This window comes from Pagrus major, chromosome 8 (genome assembly GCF_040436345.1).
Source record: "Pagrus major chromosome 8, Pma_NU_1.0".
Lineage (NCBI taxonomy): Eukaryota > Metazoa > Chordata > Actinopteri > Spariformes > Sparidae > Pagrus > Pagrus major.
In genome coordinates this window covers 13,167,245-13,180,734 of record NC_133222.1, presented here as the reverse complement: position 1 = coordinate 13,180,734, position 13,490 = coordinate 13,167,245, and the positions used below count along the sequence as shown (strand labels likewise).

The window sequence follows — 13,490 nt, the reverse complement described above, 5'->3', positions numbered from 1 at the left end:
AGAATTCTTTGTCAAATGTATTGAATAGATGTTAACATCTTCCACAATGAGTGCTGTTGTTTGTATTTTTGTTATTTTTTTTCTTTGCAAGTTCACGAAATGGCCGCAAATATTAATCAGCATGCTTCGAGGGCAATATACAGTCGCTTTGCAAGAACAGTGTCCGTTGTATTTGGTAGCCACATCACCAGAATCACTTTTGCTACAAGAAACGTTGAGTGCCACAGGAGCTCTCTCACATGACCAGCAGAGCAGCGGCTCCACTGATGCTCATGGGAGATAAACACAGCCATGCTGCGAGCTGCACCAGACTGCAGAGTCAAAGCGGGGGGGTGCTAGCTGCCACACACACATACAGAGAGTGCAGGATGGGGGCCAAAAGTGAACAGTGGTGATCTGCAGCCCTTGATCTGCATAGTAGACGTTACAATTGCACAGGTTTTTCCAGTGAAGCCATGACACGGCACAGACAAGGGCAACCTGCTGGATGGAGGCAGGTGGGGGATCAGGGCGGGGCGGAGCCAAAACCAAGAACAGCGCCAACACTGGACGTGGAACAGATGGCGAGGGAGTGACCAGCCTGGAGTCAGACAGGTTTTGGGGAGGATCTGGTTACCAGAGGGGGTGTCTTTGGTGTACAGAATCAGCCGAGTGAAGCTAGACTCTCAAAGCTAAAATACATGACAAAGCAGGCAGGGGGAAGGTTGTGCCTGTGAGTCGAGGGCTGTGCGGCGAGTTGTGGAGACGTGGGGGGGTGAAGCTAAGGCCACTCGTGGTGATAACGCCGTCCGTTCTTCTTTCTCTCCTTCTGTAGGTGCTCCAGTTCTGCTTCGTACATCATCTCCTGCATCAGGTACTTCTCCCTCCTCATGCGATCGCAGAGATCCTTGGGAATGTCCGGAATGAGGTACGCTATGAAGGACTTGATCCCGAACACCAGGTGCTGAGGGGAGCATTAATCATTTATGAGTTACCTTCCACAGAACACACACAATTTATTTGCCAGTTTTTGCTGCATAATACAAAAGGCATGCAAAGGTTTACCCCGTCTGCCACCACAATAAAGACCTTTATGTTCCCTATAATGTTTTATAGCTGTATATTATGCCAGTTTTTCTCACTGTATAAATCGATGCATAAGGCAGCGTTGTCAGGGGAACATTTTTGGAGAGAGAAAGAGAAACATGGTGCCTTTTTTAGCAGGACCACCATGTAATTTGGGATTTATTCTGTGGGTTTTGAGTGAAATTTCTCAGCATTCTGCAGCAGTGAGATTCATTCAAAGCGTGAGAATCAGCCAAATTAGACTTGTGAGGTTTTCATGTAACATTGACAACACATGAATTAATAAAAGCTAAAGAAATTATAAAACTACAAAATATTCAGTAATTTCAGACTTGAGAAGACATAAGAGGATTTAGTTTGAGCCGCCTGCCCTGCTGGTAAACACACAAAAAAGAACAAGGGGGGAGGTGGGGGTGCTCACAGACCTCAAAGACGATGATGAAGGCCAGTCTGGCAGCCAAGACGTGCCAAAACTGCAGGGTGAATTCGTACGGCATTGAGCTCCAGGGCGGTGCTCTGTAGTCTCTATACCTGCAGTATCTGTGCTGGCTATTGTTCGACTCGAACACAGACAGGCTGCTGTTCATGTAGCCTCGCAAACACCTGAGGGCGAGAGGAGAAGCTATCAGACCACAACACGAGCCACTCCACCGGATATATTAAAAGCTTACGCATTACATTCAACGCTTACTCATCCTCGTGGTGGTGTCCCTTGTCCACACACGGGCCATATTTGAAGGCGTAAACAAAGCGGGGGATGTAGTCTGAGGTGATGGCAATGACGAAGGCGTTGGTGATGACTGCCAGCACGCCGATTCCTTCCAGAATCCCATGCCAGATACCTAACAGCAAAGCCAGAGGAGAATAAACATTTTTCATGAATTAATGAAATGTAAAGGAAGATGAGTGTTCAGTATGATTATATGTAAAATCTGCATCCCTTCATCTACATTAGACTAGCTGATCCCTTTAAATCACTTTAAATCTCTTTGATGGATGTAGAGCACTGTGGATGTTTGTGTTTTCTTTGAATTGATGTCTGTCATGTCGTTTTCCTCGGCTTGTTTGTTGGGTAAGCTGTTGATGTATCGTTTGTGTACCGATATTCACAATAACCATGATATTAAAAAGTGAAATATTATATTTTTTTGTGTGATAACACACATATGATAATAACGTGTATAATCCATGAAAAGATGTTAGGCATTGTGCATATTTTGTTTATGAGTTCATCTGGTTGCTTTTTCACTAGTAATCTAGTGTAATAGTTCTTTGTACACTTTTTTTTCTTTAACAGTTGTGGTTACAGACTCTCTCCACCTCCCTACACTCATATTTTGAGGGTAATTTATTTGCCAAAAAAGAGGCAAAACACAAAGTAAACAAAGTTAAAGATAGATGTGATGGCTCTTCCGGAGGGGTGGAGTTGAACAGTTGTCTTTTTCACAGAACTTCAGTTCTGTGTGGCTTTTTATTGGTGAAACATTAAAGTGCATCCAGCAGAAGATAATGACACACAACTGGAAAGAAAAACTCCTCAGTCCTTTGATTCTGTCATAAAACTACTCATTTGTGACATTTACTAACATTCCAGGAATTATTTTGTGATGAACTGTCTCCCTCATCGAGCTTCATTTACTCCTATTCAGTTAATACTTCACCAGAATGAGTGTCAACAGCCTCCAGAGATGGTGCAAGAACATACTGTTTATAAACCCACATAAGCAGCCAAGTTACCAAATAGTTTGTGAACTGTGTTCTTCTGAATACATCATGTTTGTTTGGCTGTATTGCAATAAAGTCTTAATCATCTCTCTGCTTTTCCTGCATTAGTTTTGTTTCTGTATAATCAGTAAATATCAGCTTAGACCTACAAAGATGCTTTGCTCTTTGATTCTGTGCCACTGAAACATAATGTGTTCATTACAGCTTCCTAAATGTTTCAGTGTGGATTCTTCCTTTAATTACAGGGCAGCATGCCACAAGAAGCATTTGTTCATATATTATCTGGCAGTTGGAGGGTGGTGTTTGTAGTCATATGCGGAGGTGGGCTGGTGGGAGGGGAGGTGCAACATATGGCGGGACAGACACAGAGGATATGGGAACATATCTATCTCCATAGGATGGAAATGTTTTACTGTTGGTAAAGCATCTCTGATCTAAAAATACAGACAGACTCTGTGTGAGAGGCACTGAGGAGGTGCGGGGGCAGTCAGAGATCACGCTGACCTATGTCAGTGGCTCGTGCAGGCATGGGCCTCCTCCACTGAGTGACAAACTTGTAGGCGTCAAGACGAATCTCAATGATGTTGTTGAGCAGAGCCAGGAGAGGAGCCAGAGGGAACGCTGCTACAAATATTGTAGTGAAGCCAAACTGGAGAACTGCAGAGGAAAGAAACACTTGGATGAACTTCAGAGGATGTCCGTCTCAACTCTGGCACACACTGCATTAACAACCATATTTTTTTTGAACTACCCTCTTCAGACAATATATAACACTGCAAAAGGGAGTCGTGTTTTACCCATTTCAAGGTATTCGTCCACCAGTCCATGGGCGTTCATCGGCTGCAGATTCCAGTCTTTGTCCCACTGTGGAAGCTGGGCTTTATTCTCTACATTCTGCCCTGCACCACCTCCTTTCTTCATCTTTCTGCGAGACCACCAGTTCTGCAGCAAACTGGAAATGTAGCAAGTAGCTAACTGTCAACTCAAAGCAATTATTTCTGACAAGGCGCTGAGCGCTGCATGAACCCTCTTACTAAGCCCCACACAAGAGGATTTGATGTGTTTTTGCAGGAGAAAATCCTTTTCATATGCTAATGAGCTAAAGGACAAAGAAACTAAACAGAATATTACACAAGGTTTGTAAAATGCCAATCACTTGAATTTACTGCATCGAGGATTAAATATGGCATTTCTAATGATCCATAAAGAAAGAAGCGAATGATTATAATAGCATATTACTTACGGATAGCCGAGCTCCATGAAGTTGTTCCAGATTTGTTTGAAGAACATGATGACTCCCATTTGCAGGCACAGATCAATCAAACAGCCACTCGGGTGACACTGAGGAAAAGACATTTAGAATGAACAAACTGTGACATCCATATTTCATGGCAGATAATTCAAAGCCATGAGCGAATCCTGGGACACAGTTCGTTCAATTCTGTTTTTTGATCATTAAAATTCAAAATCCCAGTAATTATGTGGGAGATTAATGGTTCTAATATACAGACGCATCATTAGAAAGATGAATGACATGAAAACTCTAAATATATCCTGGAACAGAAGGCAGTGATCAGACCACTTATGGAGATGTCTCACTGCACTCACCTCCTCCAGTCTCCATCGATTAAAGAGTTTATTGTATTTTCCAGGCCTGCCAGCAAACCTGAAGAGATTGAGATTGGCAACATTAGCTGCAGATTCAATCAGAGGAAAACTAATAAACTCTGAGCAGGAAAAAAGATACTTAAAGGTGCTAATTATGTTCAATAAACCTCTCGGCTTGGTCAAATTTCTACAGCCTCGCTTCCAAAAAGTTGAGACGGTGCGTAAAATGTGAATAAAACAGAATGCAATCAAATTAACTCTGTTTACAGACAACAGTTTATTTTGAATTAATTGGAATAAGTTGTGAAATATCTAAATTTATTGTCCTGCTAACTTAAAAATATTGAGTGCCAGTAGCATTTGCTTTCTTTTGTCATCATCATCATTATTATTATTATTATTATTATTATTATTATTCTATTGAAATTTACTTTTTTCTTTGCAGATTATGTAACCACTACAATCTGAAAACTGAAATTAAATAATTAGATTAATTTAGAATTATTTGTCCTATTACCTCAAAAATATCAAGTGCCAGTAGCATTTACTTTCTTTTGTGATTATAAAACTTAAACTTTTTTTGCAGATTATTTAACTGCTACTTAAAATGAGGAAGTGACTTTGAACATCAACATTATTACAACTTGTAACCTGAATGCTGAAATTATTTACCGGAATAAGTAGTGAAAATGTATATTTGTTGAGTGTCGGTAGCTTTCTTTTTTGTTTATTAATCTGATAACTTTTGAAAGTAAAGGTTTGAGGTAAATGATTTTGAGTTTTATTGTTCCAACTTGTTTGAAATGTGTTGCTTGCATCAAATACAGAAAAATAATATTTTTACAAAAATCAATCATGTTAACGGGGTAAAATATTGTGGTATTGTCAATTGAGTGTATGTCAAAAAGGGTTTACAAATTATCAATATTCCGTTTTATTTGTTTTACACAGTGTCCCAATTTCTTTGAAACCGGGGTTATACTCAGGGCAGCATTTTCTAAAAAGCATGAGGTCCAAACTGAACTTAACTGAGAAGGAAAAGGGAAAGAGACTTGGCAGTCATGACATGGGAGTCTGAAGCAAAACATCTTTGCAAAATCTCTCATTAAATTCAATGTAAACAGGAACCGTAGAGTTCATGGCAGCCAGCCTACCTTCCGAGGAAGAAAGCGATGTAAAACGTGGAGCTGTTCAAATTCACAAACTGGAACAGGAACATCTTCAGAGCAAAGCTGTTCTCCCACTCAGACTCTGTCCGTGGGTGCTCTGAGAGGGGAGAAAAAGGGGGGGGGTCATAGGGTGAACGAGGGAGAAAATAAATGCTTGCCAACCATCTGGGAAGCAAGAGATAATGAAGGTATAAATTAATGCGGCATGTGGACAACGCTCACCTAAATTTGTCAGCAAATAGGCCACCTTTTCATACACCTGGCAAGATGATAGAACTCATAAGCATCAACAGGGAAAAGGTTGAGTGGGGTAATGGTCATGACAAAGAGAGGCAAACAGGAATCTCAGCAAAAAAAACACCAAAGTCTTTCTGGCTGTGGATGTGATAGCTCCTGGAACAAAGTTCTAAATAAATGTTTCATGAAACATCTGTTGGACAGTGTACGTAAACGTGCCAGATGATGCTTGTCCAGACACCCACCACATTGAGAGACATGATGATCATAAAGTTTATGCAGACGCCAGTGCCAGACGTGGCAAACTGCCAGTTCTTCTTCACAAAATACCACTTGAGGGAAGCAAACTTCTCAATCGCAATGAGACGGAAAACCACCACAGCGAAGACAGCTGTCAGAACGAGGGAAATCTAAGCGGAGAGATGATGGAGAAAAGGAAGGAGGGGGTATGTGTTTAAAAACAGACGAACGCTCCAGTTTAATTATCTCATCTTATAATGAACAAACTGTGCAGCATGAAAAGGGAAACCTATTGATTGAGAATGTATTAAATAATCACAAAAGCAAAACACTCATCATTCAAATGTAATCAGCAAACAGGAGAAATTAGGCCATCAGAAAGGCCAGATCCACTATTTCATTACAGTTTTCATCCAGCAGGGGGAGCTGTTATGACACCGCTGGGACATCATAAGGTTGCACACATAATGACGGCGATCCCACTCTGAGCCTAAATCCCAAAAGGGCAGATTATTCAAAGATCAAAGGTTTTACCATGAAGAATATTCCGGACACGGACACCATGAGCCGGCTGAGTTTGTCTGAGAAGGGCTGGAAAGGCTCAGGCTTGCCAGAGATGGGGTTGACTCTCTCCACCCTGGAGTACTTGGCTTCAAACTGAGGCCTGAGCTCCTCCTGATTAACAACACACATTTCACTATGAACTACCGAATTGAAGGCGTATATGCCTGATGAGGCAACATGTCTTCTTTTTATAACATGTGAGTCACGTGCTGCATGAGTGTAGAGGTAATCAAATGATATCAGATCTATTTGGGGATATTGCTGACGTACCTCTTCCTCCTCCCAATCAATGAGATCCCAGTCATAAGTCAGTTCTGCCCTCCTCCTTTTCCAGAACTCCAGGAATACTGTGGCTGCAGAGGGGATCAGGAATCAGTTACGTTATTGATCAACGATGATATGTAACACACAGTGTGATTGAGAATCATGTGACTGCAGAGGGCCATTAACACCACATCATGTCGGATATCCAGAGTGAAACACAGGCTGCAGCGACCTGCACAACCCATTATGGAAACTGATTACAGCCATCAGTTCACAGACTCTCTCCCTCTCTCTTCGTCTCTGCGGTGAAGTTAAAGAAAAGTGGCAAAAGCGAATAGGCTTTCCTTGTACAAAGTTTCACCCCAAATCATGTCTTTGTCAGGCGAGATCCATTTTGTGTTGAAAGATTTTCTGTGGGCAGAATTCAGTCTGGAGGCATTGTTTCCTTTGTGTGGGACTCTATTGTGACTCGAGCTGCACACAACACCAGGAATTCCTGCTGGTAATCTTTTTCTGTCAAGACTTTTCACGTATTCTGGTTCATTACAGATACATGACACCAGAAAGAAAAGGCTTTCCTAAAGGCAGCATGGCACGCACACTTCAGGATCAACACTTATGTGGTTCAATAAATGTGGAAAAATGTGTCTCAGTAGCGTGAGTGCAAATACAGCACCAGATCAGTGGAAAAGAGCAGTGCAATCATGTATGATCTACGATGTGCAGCACACTGTAACATTATACTACCGATTCAGCACTTTTGTCAGTTTTCATTATACATACGTGTGTGATTCTGTAGCAGGAGGACGGACGTCTGATGAAAACTGACATGAGTATTCGATCAGTGCTGTGCAGCATTAAAGCAGCTCTTACTTGTGCATTCTTCATGTTTTACAATGCTGAACTAGTGTATGGAAGCCCTGAGAGGCAACTAAGAAAAACAATGGTGGCACATTTTCTAAGTTTGATCTGAACAGTTTTCTCTCCTGTGTTTATGACTTAAGAACAAGCAAAAGAAGTTTTTTTGTTTGTTGTTGTAATACTTATTTCAGCCACAAGAGGCTGAAGAGCAAACCTAGCCCATTTCTACACGGGACTAAATTAATTCATGCTTTCTTCCAAGTGCTTTTAATTTCTTCATGCACTCTTAACACATAGTACATATACTGTGTGTTAGCAAGTTGTGTAACACAAATGTCAAGTCTTTCTTTTTGCTAGAAATGTATTTTAATCAGTGCTGTTGCGACCGAATCTGTATATTCTGCCTGATCGGCACTGCACGTTTGAGCAACAACAGAGATGAGAAGGAAGCAAGATGGCTGACTTGTTAGCGACTTTTAGCTCCAGAAAAAACAAATCTTTATGACTGAATGTTACCGACTTTAAAACAAGTTTTAACGTCTTCTGGTATGGTAACTTATATGTAAGTTAGGGGTTGATTATTTTTCCCGCAAATTATACATTTTCTATTCACTCTGTCCCGGGAATCCCAGAAAGTACACTTGTTTTGAAGGAATAATCTCAGCTACACTCACAAAGCATTTGTCATATTTCAAGCAACTCTAAATGGACAAATATTCATAAACCTATGGGTTCCCAACCTGAACTAGTTAGTGTATAATTTGGTGTTTTAAATAATGATTAAGGCAAAAATAATTCGACTTACACTGATCAACATGCAGCTTGGACTTCCTACAGCAGTGACTGTGAGGAATATTAAATGCCAAGCCGATTCATTAAAGCAAGTAATTTGGCATTTTCATACCCATTCTATAAACTGAGACAGATTATTCTGTTAGTGCTCAGTCAGAAACTCCTGGTGTGAAGCTGCGAGCCTTCTGTAATAGTCAAACAATGTTAACTGTGGAAATAAAGTCAAAGATCACTTAAACCTAACAGAACATTTCTTTACTTTGACTTCAGCAGCACATTAAACATGTAATGTGCACAATACAGCGGGTTAAAATAGGGAAAAATCAGCAGCCTACATGGTGCAATTATCGTGCAAAATGTACATTTTAGGAACAGGGCAGGCCTACAGTGCTCGTGCATTGTAACAAAATAGTAGCTGATCCTATGATATATTGAGATCGGCCTTTTAATATAGACTATAAGAACAAGGCCGACAGTAATACAGAACGTGTAGGCCTACGTGCCTTCCATACATGTGTTTAGAGCTGAAACAATTTTTAATTGATTCATCGATAAGTCGATCAACGATAAAGAAATCAATTTTAACAGTTAAGTCAATTACGAGAATTTGCTGCTTTTCTTTGCCATACTAAGGTGTTAGTCTGTTGGTCAGACAAAACAAGCAGTTACATGACATCACTTTGGGCTCTCGGGAATTGTGGGTAGACATTTTTATAGTATTTTGTTCCATCTTTAGCTTCAGCAATAATAGAGAAAAATCAGCAGACTAATAGGATGCTGAGAGTAAGTGTGAGTTGCAGCCCTCCATGTGTTATTTTTGAATCCTTTTAAAGTAAAAACAAAATGATTTCCAGTGATGGAGATAAATATGGGAATCATGGCCTTAAAAAGCACAAGAATGTGAATCCTCAGTCAGAACAACTTTCAGTGCTGTTGAAGATGTTGAAGTTTAATATAGCTTGACCCACTTTTGTTTAAAGAGAGAGAGAGAGAGAAAGCAGCCTTTTCAGATACCTACATTCGCTCCCTTGGGCTAACCAATTTCTCATCTCTATCTCGCACACACTCGCTCACACACAGCAGACCTGGAGTGCACTCACTCAGTGGCGCAGTACTCCTACTTTGGTCCACATTGCCAAAGGCCGTCATGGAGGATTCAGAGCAACAGACCTCAGTCAGCGAGGCTGGCTGGACATCCCTCGGCTCTCCAGCGCTCCTTGGCCCTTCATTTAGCCCAAACTCGGAACACAATGTGCCAAGTGTTCCCTCCGGGCACAGGTGATTATATACCAGGCTGACAGATATATGGATCTGGGCCAGATGCTGCACAGTAACACTCACACTCCAGATTACAAAACATATTATAGCTGTGGGAGCCATAGCTGCAATATATCGCTATCATGGTGCAATCCTGCAACCCTGACAGCCAAATGTAACAGCCTCCCCCTTGAGATATGTTTAATTATCCGACTAATTACATTAGAACAGCGGTGGAAGTGTAAGTGCAGACGCTCACTCAGAGAAACCTGATTTATTCGCTGACAAATGTATCACAGAGTGAGGATCTTCTGTGTTTGCACCGCAGAGTGTTTACGGTGTTGAATTCTCAGTTGAAAAGCTTAATGTGTTTGGAGGAGTTGAGTGGAGAGTAGAAGCATGAGCACTGACACAGTATTGTATAAATAGCTTTCAATTCCAGAAGGGTTTGTTTCAAGCGAGGAACAGAGTTGATATATCACAACAAGTGTTCACAAAGTGTGTTCACAAAAAGAGGACAAACAAAAACAGCCTCCACCTACCCCAAATAGCCATGAAGATAGCGAAGAACACGGTGCCGCCATTATCAAACAGATGGGTCACCTAGAAATACAAGCACATGAAGGGCTGCTATGAAAAAGCGCGCTTCACTTTTGTCAAATACATCTCAAGACTGTCTCACAATCATCAACTTCAGAGTGTCTCATCCTTGAGTTTGTGGCCGGAAGGAACTGTTCAAATTTTGGGAAATAAGGGTATTTACTTTCTTGTTGAGAGTCAGACGAGATAAGATTGATACCACTCTGATGTTTGCACGGTGAATATGAAGCTACATGTGGGAGCCAGGTAGGTTAGCTTAGCATAAATACTGGAAACAGGGTGAAACAGCTAGCCTGGCTCTGTCCACCAGTAACGAATGTGGCACCCCCGCTACACCTAACATGTTATATCTTATTTTTTTGCCGATTCCGGTTTCTGATTTTTTAAAAGTCTGACCTACTGATTACAATTTTCGATTTTCTTTCTTTCTAAAAACTATAATAACAATAAAATGGTATATTTGTTCTAGAACACTGAGGTTTAAATAACAATAACATGTTGTATCTATTTCAATGGCCTGTTATTGAAATTTTAACTCCCTCTTATCAGCATTTATGCAGTATATAATGGTCTATACAGGACTCCAGAATAAAAAGTTTGCTGCTCTGGTTCAGACAACAGATCCTTACCCTCAAAGTGAATGTGCAATCAATAACCCTCGGCCACAATGTTTTATTTTCCCAAAAGAAAACAGGTGCACAGATCACAACACATCTTGTCGTCAACTCGAGTAACATCCCTGCCTCTGCTCTGCTCCATGTCTGTCTGGAAGCTGCTCCCGCAGTGAAACACAAAGACAGACAGCAGTAGACTCTCACACTGACCTGAAAATGAAACGAGTGCACATATTTTGGGTAAATTACACAACATATTTAGTTTCTTTCTTTCAGTTCGGGCTGGCGACCCAGTTTGGGGGCTGGTGGCATGTATGTAAACCTGACCGGCACAGAATCGGATATATCTGACACCGATCAGCCAGTTGCCAGTCATGCTGAAAACCAGCCAATTCCAGTCCCTTGCTGATTGATTATTGCATCTTTTTGCAAGTCTAGTTTCCCCTTGTTTCTAGTTGTTGTGCTAAGCTAAGCTAACTGGTTGCTTGTTGTAGCTTCATATTTATCGGACAGGTACTTGAGTGGTGTTGATCTTCTTTATCTTTCTTAAAGGCACAGTATGTCATTTTTGCCACTAGGGGTCTCTCAGTCAAAACAATAACAAAAGATGTTTCTGTAACTAAAAAATGTGTAGCCTGGTTGAGAAACTCTGGACATAATGAATGCTGTGACTATGGAGGAGTCTGAGGAACTGCACTGACCTTCGCGTAGACACAACTGTCACTCAGCGTCCACGGGCTACAGGAGTCCTCACACATAGGACACATGATGGTAGTGTTGGCTTCACAAATCTCTTTACTGCAGAGACAATAAATCAAGACAATGTTTTAAATTACACATTCATAAAAAATAATGTCAATACAAGCAATCTAAAATAGTATGCAGTTGTGTGAAGTTGTGTGAAGCAGTTGTCTGACCTGACTTGGCTTGAGTCCATCGTGAAGAGACCATAGAGGAAGACAAAAACGCCGACCAGGGCGGCAGGGATCAGCATGCCAGTGTACCAGCCCAACCACGCAAAGTAAAGACCGATTTTCTCACCAAAGTACCTCCTGGGGCAGAGAAAGACAGATGGAGTGGTTAAAACTGTGTTGGCTGTTACATTTAATGTGGCCATGTTTACTTGCAGTGAAGTTGTGGGTGAAGTTAGTGTACTGTGAGGTAGTCGTGGTAGCTTAATGGATAGAGAGGCAGCTGGGCTGAAAGGTCACACGTTATAATGCTCAGGTGGGAAACAAATCAATAATTGTATCTGCGTCCTAAACCACAGCTGTCAAGGTGCCCTTGAGCAAGACATTTATTTTAAAACCACTCCGGTAAAGCAGCTCAGTGGCAATTAGCTGTATCAGGAAACTCCCAAGTGTGTATGCAAGGCTGTATACACAACGAGGGAGGACACGGTAATGAAAATTCAATCGAGAGAGCTGAGTAAAGATGGGTATGTCTGTTTTTACTAATCCAGTGAATGAAATGCTTAAAATATGAAGGTATTTCATTAGAAAACCCTTCACACAAGCATGGACAACTTATGTGGCCACTTAGAAGGAATGGAAAATGTTGTGAGCACAACATTTTTCATCACCTGTTAAGTAGATGAAAGAAATTGTTAGCAAACAGTTGCTATTTACAGATTGGAGCAACACTATGATTAATTTGGAGTTATGTTTCTGTCTACCTGATGAATGTAAGTCCAATATTCACTTTCTGTTAGCTCTGTTTGAGATCTCCTGAGGGAAATTTCTGGATTATTAGCTGCTAAATGCTTCCGTTTTTTCACCAGCTGGACACCAACTATGTCTGTCATTTGGTGCTGAGCAGAGTGTACTGTGGGTTTTTGTGCTTTTTCCCTGCAATCAGCTGCCTGATGCAGCCAAAATTTGTTTATTGTTTGTTTATTCTGCAACAGAAATAGAAATTTGTCGTTTTAAACGGAGGTTTGTGTGTATTTTCCCTCGATCCAGTCAAAGCTGAGCTCATTGCCTCCTGGCTCCAGCTCTGTACTTCACACCAGAGAGTGGTATTGATCCTCTCATCTAACACTTGACAAGAAAGTGAATAAGTGTTTTTTCACAAAATGTCAAACTTTCTCTTCGTCACCGCGTCTACTTTTCCATCACTGGTAAAAAGATGAAGACGACACAGAGGTGCCAAATCTGCCATAAACTAAGGTCGGTTCATCCAAAGTGTATTTATACAGGGAGATGAACAACTGGGTCATTCTATGTTCTATTAAACAGAACATACTGACAGAACAAGGCTCAAAATCAGCTCATGATGCTGTGTCTCCTGCTGCAAAGCTGATTACCTGATGAGGTCCAGTGGCTGGTATTTGTACCAGATCCCCCAGCGGGCCCAGCGCTCATACAGAAGATGTCTGTGGTTCTGGGCACCGTGCGTCTTAATTGGGTGCTGACTCTTGTAACCACCCTGTTGAGACAAAGAGAAAGGAAATCTACCTTACAGGAGGAATTTTACTCTAATCCGGTTTTTAGGA

At 41.3% G+C, this 13,490-nt stretch overlaps 1 protein-coding gene across 1 annotated transcript in view; it reads right to left on the bottom strand.

Moving 5' to 3' along the window:
* Nucleotides 1-611: 611 nt before the first annotated feature.
* Nucleotides 612-13,490, bottom strand: part of ano3 (anoctamin 3) — a 33,684-nt gene continuing 20,805 nt past the window's right edge. Inside the window, 16 exon segments of the mRNA XM_073471813.1 lie at nucleotides 612-943; nucleotides 1,491-1,668; nucleotides 1,751-1,907; nucleotides 3,295-3,447; nucleotides 3,588-3,742; nucleotides 4,034-4,131; nucleotides 4,399-4,456; nucleotides 5,553-5,664; nucleotides 5,790-5,826; nucleotides 6,050-6,214; nucleotides 6,579-6,719; nucleotides 6,879-6,961; nucleotides 10,325-10,385; nucleotides 11,698-11,794; nucleotides 11,914-12,048; nucleotides 13,302-13,423. Coding sequence (XP_073327914.1) covers nucleotides 761-943; nucleotides 1,491-1,668; nucleotides 1,751-1,907; nucleotides 3,295-3,447; nucleotides 3,588-3,742; nucleotides 4,034-4,131; nucleotides 4,399-4,456; nucleotides 5,553-5,664; nucleotides 5,790-5,826; nucleotides 6,050-6,214; nucleotides 6,579-6,719; nucleotides 6,879-6,961; nucleotides 10,325-10,385; nucleotides 11,698-11,794; nucleotides 11,914-12,048; nucleotides 13,302-13,423 — 1,935 coding nt within the window. The 3' untranslated portion in view covers nucleotides 612-760.